Below are 7,413 nucleotides of genomic sequence, written 5' to 3'. Positions count from 1 at the left end.
ACACAGCAAATAAATGAAGCCTTCAAAAAACAATAATATGTTGGTGCCAAAAGTTTCATCTACCATCTGGAGAGCTTCTCATCACAGCCCGCATGCTCCTGCCTTCATCCACTTGTGCCACACATTACTTGAGACAGCTTTGACAGATTCTCGAGGGGAGAAATCCAACTTCCCCTTTGTCTTCTTCCAACACCTGCCACCCCCAGCCACCCAAGTTTTTTCTTCACTGNCCTTATGTTTTTAAAGAAGACTTAAGTTCACAGTAAAACTGAAAAGAAAACACAGAGATTTCCCATAAAACCCCACCCTGACACATGCATACCCTCCCCCATTAACAATATTCCCCAAAAGATTGAGACTTTTGTTACAATCACTGAACCTACATTGATACATCATTACCACCCAGAATCCATAGTTTATGTTAGGATTCACTCCTGGTGTTGCACTTCCTATTGGTCTGGGCAAATGTATGACAACATGTATCCACCCATTATAGTATCATACAAAGTAGTTTCACTGCCCTACCCTCTCCCTCTGGTTTTTGACCACAGGGCAAAAATATCTGTACTCAGCCTGACTCAGAATGACTCTGAGCCATGTTCCCCAGGCCTGCCTAGCACTAAAACTCACCAGGGAGACTGGCTAAAATCACAAATGTTCACACTGCACCTTCAGTCCACTAAATCAAACCTTGCAGGGGAGGGGCCCAGAAAGCTATAGAGCATTTAGGCATCCCAGAGGATTACTATCATCAGCAAACTTTCAAAATACATGTCTAAAGAAGTGCTCCTACTTCAGAGTCTCCCAGACACAGAGCAGCATCCATTAAGAATGCAGCAGGGATTCCCTACCCACTTGAGCTTCAGCTCCATCTGAACACCTAGAGTTCAAGATGGGTCTGATTGTTTGTTTTTAGTATTAGCATGGCTGCCAAATACTTCTCTCACTTCTTGCTCTCCCTTGTTGCACAAGGCCTACCGAGTGTCCACTTCTACTAGAAAACATTTTTGTCTTCTGACACAATGCTCTACCACTGGTCTGCAGTTTATAAGCATGCTATTTGGATCATCAGAGCAAAGTGATGGTTAGGAAGCAGACCTGCTTGGTTACAGGAAAAGATCTTCCCGAAGACATTTGTGTACATTGTGCACAAAGCAGAAGGACACACAGCCAGTAAGGGTTTTTCTTCTTTGTGCCTTGAGGGCTTTTCTGCCAGCTGCTCCCCATGGCTCCCCACTGCTCTGCATTCTGCCACAGCCAATGACGGCTTGTGGCAAAATTCGCAGGGCAGCAGGCCATGCAGCTCTTAGAAACAGCAACTAAGAGAGGAGGCAAGGCTGCATTATAAGGTGTTGGAAATGCGGTTTGAGAAAGGAAAAGGGCAGATCTTACTTTCTCTTATCTCCTAATGATGAAATCTATGCATTCATCCCAAAACAGACATCTAACTCTGGAGTCATTCAGAGTCAACAGTTCAGTCAATATAAAAATCAGGTACAGAAGAGGCGCCTAGGTGGCTCAGTCACTTAGATGTCCACCTTCAGACCAGGTCATGATCCTGTGCTTTGAGTTCGAGTCCCACGTCGGGCTCTGTGCTGACAGCTCAGAGCCTGGAGCCTACTTCAGATTCTGTGTCTCCCTCTCTCTTTGCTCCTCCCCCACTCACATGAACTCTCTCTCTCAGAAATAAATGAACATTTCATTGAGGAGGGCACTTGTTGGGATGAGCACTGGGTGTTGTATGGAAGCGATGAACCACAGGAATCTACCCCCAAACCAAGAGCACACTGTACACACTGTATGTTACTCAATTTGAAAATAAATTATATTTTAAAAATTAAAAAATAAAATTACAGTGTAAGCAAAAAATTAAAACATAAGAAAAAAATAAATGAATATAAAAAAATTTTAAATCAAGTACACAATACTGAACATGAAAATGTATTAAACAAAAAGAGTGTTTTATCAAAAGGAATCCTTACCTTTTCTTTGGCTTTCTTTTTTGTCCCTGCATCCATCCACTCATTTTCTTTCTCCAACATGTCAATAAAGGCCCAGCGAACACCCTCAATCAATTCCTCCATCTATAAGGAAATACCCAAAGAGACGGGTCAAAACCAAGAAGCTTCAAACAAGGTTTTCTTTTAATGTTTATTCATTTTTGAGAGAGACTGACAGAGCACAAGCAGGGGAGGGGCAGAGTAAGAGCAAGATACAGAATCCAAAGCACTCTCCAGGCTCTGAGCTGTCAGCACAGAGCCAGACACAAGGCTTGAACCCTCAAACAGTGAGATCATAACCTAAGCTTAAGTCATATACTTAACCAACTGAACCACCCAGGCGCCCCAAAACAAGGTTTTCTGAGCCATGAGAAATAGTTCAGTGCCAAACATGCTGGGAAAGAGGTTCATGTCACCTTGACTCCAAGCTCTGGCAACATTTCTTTCCCCAGGAAAATGCCCTTTGTCCCCCATTACTAGAAGATAACGAATCATTCCTTTGCAGAGAATGATTTGATGGTCCAGCTGTAAAATGATTACATGGGGAAAGGAATTCACTATAGGTTATGGCTACCTAGTAACTGACCTTTCTATACTTAAAATTAAGCTATCCTTAACAAGGTGGCAACAAATTTCAATAGTTAATAAGGATTTGAGAGAGACAAGCAAAGACATGGCTTTGTATTTCAGGCGGGTATTGCAGAAAAAAAGTGAGTTAACAGTTGAAAGAGATACTGTTAAAAGGGAAACCCCAAGGGACACTTCCCCAGTATAAATCAGACTTATGTCAGGACCCCAGTTCTTCCCAAATTTAGTTCCAGTGGTCAAACCAAATGCTTGGCTGTTTTCTATAATCCTCCTCATCTCCTCTCTATTACCTTGAAGCTTAGAAAAGTCTTAGGTTATTTCAAATCTAAAATGGTAGGTCTAAAGGGGGCTGCTCCAGAAGAGCAGTCTTCTGAAAGACCTATTTCAAAATGTTTCAACAGTGAGACCACACACCCACACTGATGGTGGGTTCACCCTGGCTTTTCTTCCCATGTTTATGGGTCAGCAGAGAGAACGAGGAAAAGGGCGATTCTAACACTTGCCTTCAGAGGCCCACACAGGGTAATCTGGGGAAGCCTTGCCTGTGTATGGGTGCAAACCTCGCAAAATTCCATTCCCTTGCAGAGATGCTTTGATTTTCTTGGTATGACATTCAAGAAAGAATACTAGGTTTGGCACCAGAATTAAATTTTTCATTTGAGATTATAGGGTTGTAAATCCATTTTTAGCATTAATTCTAGAAGAAAAGTTTAGATGTTTCCTTGGTTCTATAATGAATTGTCAGCACAAAGCTCAAAATAATTTTTTTTTCTGTTTAATAAGTTTTCAGCTATGTTTTCAGTTCAATAACAGTTGTAGGGAACCAGAACTGTAAATCAGTGGGCTGGGTTCCATCGTATGTAAATAAGAACAAACAGCAGATGGAAGGGGGTGGGGGGAATTTCACAGCTATTTCTTCCCAACTTAGTAAAAACATTAAGGGAAATCTCAACTTGGGATTGGGGCATGGCTAAAAACACGAAATGACAGGAGAGCTGAGGTCCTTTAAAATCATTAAGTCAAAGGTTCTCAACCTTGTCTACACATTGAGATCTCTGAGGGGAGTTTTAAACAATCTTGAGGGTGGGAAGTCAGGATGCTAATGTCATTATTCCAAAAGTCCCCCCAAATGATGGTAATTTGCAGCTAGGGTGGAGACCCACTGGTCTAGGGGAAGCCAGTGACTTTATGGATAAAGAAAATAAGAGTCAAGAGAGTCCATGGTCTGTTCCAGCTCTTATAGCTGAGGAGGGTCAGAGCCAAGACGCAACCACAGAGCTGAATGGACAGCTGTGAGCTCAGAACTTCTAGGAACAACAGAGGTGTGCCTCATAAATGAGAGGAAAATGCCAGGGAAGTAAAAGGTAACCAACAGAGAGATGCAGAAGTCACTGTTTCAAACAGAAAACCCACACAAGACGGACGTTAAAATGACAAGGAACTCTCCAGCAACTGCATTTTTTGCCTGTGCAGTCACTAGCACCCCTAAGTCTTTATGATCCCATCACAAAGCAATGCACATCAACCTGCCCATCATTTTCACATAAGAAATAATATCTTCCCAAATTAACTAAGGAGAGGGCAATTAGAGTGGGGAAAAGTGGGTAAATTAATTTGGGAGAGACTCAGTGACCAAATCAATGGAACCAGGTGATTAATTTTATGTGGGGAGGTGAGCAAAGTGGGCAGTCAGACTACTTCCCAGACTTCAGGCAAGGGCAACTAGGTGAATGCTGCTGCCATTTTCTAAGTTTGGAGATGCTGGAAGAGAAAGAGGGCTGGAGACAAAAGCCACACCTCAGGAAGAGGTGCATGGGAAGTGGAGACAGCAACTCTGGACAACCCAGTCAATGAGTTTCTCTATGAGGGAGCAAGATTTCCTATCCCCTTCAAGGGAACTTGTAACATGAGACAGATCAATAGGAGAAAATCAAATTTAATAATGTATGTACAGGGAATCCCCACAGATGTGGAAATTCCAAAGACAGGCAAGATGAGGTACATACATGTCATCCTGAACTAAAGAGAAAGGGGGAAGGGGTCTGGGACTTCCAAGGAAAGGAATGCATTTCACGCACAATAAGAAGAACAGAGGTTTGGTAATTAGATGTTTGCCCTACCATATACATGGGTCATTCAAATAAAATTCACCTCTGTTAATAACCCTTATTCTAGGAAAGACTCCCAATTAAGATTCTTCTGTGTGGTTAAAGGAGGGACAAAAATTTCTTTGGAGCCTATAGGGTCTCAAGTGCCTTCAGCTCAGAATAATCTCCGTACCAAAGTAACCCACTTTGGGGCAGCCTGCCCTTGGTCTCTACACTGAGAAAGACAAAAAACAAAGATAAGGCAGAGATGGATGTGGAATTAAGAGAGGAGTCTGAGGGTTTGGGGCTTGGATTGTATGTGTATGTTTGTTGCTACTGCTACTGCTACTGCTACTGCTTCTGTTGTTGTGGTTGCTGACCATGTGAGAGATTTAACTGTGTTGAAATATCAATGGAAATGCAACAATAAGAACACAACCAAACTGATTTTAAAATGAGATGAAGACATTAACAGACACCTCCCTAAATAAGAACTATACATATGGTGCCTGGGTGGCTCAATCAGCTGAGCATCTGACTCTGGATTTTGGCTCAGGTTTGTGGGATTGAGCCCTGCATCAAGCTGTGCACTGACAGCATGGAGCCTGCTTGGGATTCTCTCTCTTTCTCTCTCTACCCCTTCTCTCTCTCTCTGTGTCTGTCTGTCTCTCAAAATAAGTGCATAAACATAAAAAAAAAAAAAAAGGAAGATAAGAATGCCTCTGTGGCTCAGTCAGTTGGGCACCCAACTTCAGATCACATTATGATCTCACAGTTCTTGAGTTCAAGCCCCACATTGGGTTCTGTGCTGACAGCACAGGGCCTGGAGCCTGCTTTTGGATTCTCTGTCTCCTTCTCTCTGTCCCTTCCCCACTTGCACTCTGTGTATCTCTCTCTCTCAAAAATAAACATTAAATTTTTAAAAATAAATAAGGAAGAGATACATATGACAAGCATATGAAAAAATGCTTCCTGTCATATGTCCTCAGAAAAATACAAACTGAAACAACGATATACCACTACCTACCTACTAGAATGGTCAAAATCCACAACACTAACATTACTAAATGCTGCTGAGGCTGTAGAGCAACAGGAACTCTCATTCACTGCTGGTGGGAATGCAAAATGGTAGAGCCATTCTGGAAAATTCCAAAAATGGAAAACAGTTTCTTACAAAACTAAACATACTCTTATCAAAAGAACCAGTAACCATGCTCTCTTGTATTCGCCCAAAAGTTAGGAACTTATACCAACCAAAAAAACCTGCACAAGAATGTTTATAGAAACTTTATTAGCTTCATTCATAATTGTCAAATCTCAGAAGCAACCAAGATATGCTTCAGTAGGTGACTGGAAAAACAAACCATGGTCCATCCAGACAATGGAATAGTATTCAGCACTGAAAAGAAATGAGCTCTCAAACCATGAGATGACATGAAGGAGCCTTAAGTACATATTACTATGTGAAGGAAGCTAATCTGAAAAAGCTACATACTGTATTGTTTCCAAAAATATGACATTGTGGAAAAGGTAAAACTATGGAGACAGAAAAAAGATCAGTAGTTGCTAGGGGGTGTAGGGAGAGCAATGAACAGGTAGAGTACAGAAGATTTTTAAGGTAATGAAAATACTCTTTATTTTTAAGGTAATGAAAATACTCATAATGATGGATACAGGCTATTAAAGTTTTTTCCAAACTCACAGAATGGGTGACACCAAAAGTAAACCCTAAGGTAAACTATGGACTTTGGGTGATATGATGTGTCAGTGTAGGTTCTCTGTTGGTAAAAAAAGAAAAAAAAAAGTACCATTCTGAAGAGGAGTGTTGATAATGGGGGAGATTCTGTATGTGTGCGGTCAGGGAGTATATGAGAAATGTTTGTATCTTCCTCTAAATTTTGCTGTAATCTTAAACCTGCTATAAAAAATTAAGTCTTTTTAAAAATTAATATATATACATTTACTGCCAAAAAGGATCCAGTGAAGAGGAAGAGGCTGAAAATATAGGACAGAAAAAAGATATGAATGCCCCTGAGAGGAAAAGGGGGACAGGAACCCGAGAAGAGCTGCAAGGATTCACCTTGAACATGAGGCNCTCTCTCTCTCTCTCTCTCTCTCTCTCTCTCTCTGTCCTAGAAATAAATAAAAGCATTTAAAAAAAATAAAAGAAAAAAAAACAATTTAATTTCTTCACACAAAGCTATTTGCATCCCAGCAGCGTGAACGTATTGGTAGGAAGAGAGGTATTTAGAGATGAGAACAAAGAGGGCAATGACGGGTTTCCTCCCAGTACCCTAGCCAACAAGTGGTGATAACAGAAAGCACCTAAAAAATCCATAAAAAGCTGAACATGCCCAAGGAAAACACTTGGAGTGAGGAATATGAAAACTTACCTGCTTTCATTATGGTTTAAAATAAGTTAATCAAATAGAACAAAGAAAGCATTACCCAAGCGAAAGAGATTTTTAGCAAATCTGTGTTTTGGAATTTTTGGACTTCTATAGTGATCTTCAGATCATTTTGCCCCTATTCTCTTCGGGGCATTTTTATGATGTACCTACTATTGAAATGAAGTTGCACGCTTCCAGATACTGCTCTCTAAGCACCTTGGTTTTGAAGGCTCCTCCCTTGCCATCCCTGGGCATTATAACGGCTTTCAAAGTCACTAACATTTTAGGCATTTCTCATAGATGCTTAAAGCTCTTGGTCTCGACCCCGTTGACTGACATTCCAAATGG

General features: G+C 41.1%; 1 protein-coding gene across 1 annotated transcript in view; it reads right to left on the bottom strand.

Moving 5' to 3' along the window:
• Positions 1-7,413, bottom strand: part of PHEX (phosphate regulating endopeptidase X-linked) — a 201,795-nt gene that overhangs the window by 100,669 nt on the left and 93,713 nt on the right. The window contains exon 12 of the mRNA XM_077770526.1: positions 1,983-2,084. Within this exon, the coding sequence (XP_077626652.1) occupies positions 1,983-2,084 (102 nt within the window). The remainder of the gene's footprint in view (positions 1-1,982; positions 2,085-7,413) is intronic.

Source organism: Crocuta crocuta, unplaced genomic scaffold (assembly GCF_008692635.1).
Source record: "Crocuta crocuta isolate KB4526 unplaced genomic scaffold, BGI_CrCroc_1.0 scaffold488, whole genome shotgun sequence".
NCBI lineage: Eukaryota > Metazoa > Chordata > Mammalia > Carnivora > Hyaenidae > Crocuta > Crocuta crocuta.
The sequence above is the reverse complement of the archived record's forward strand: the minus strand, read 5'-3'. Positions and strand labels throughout refer to the sequence as shown.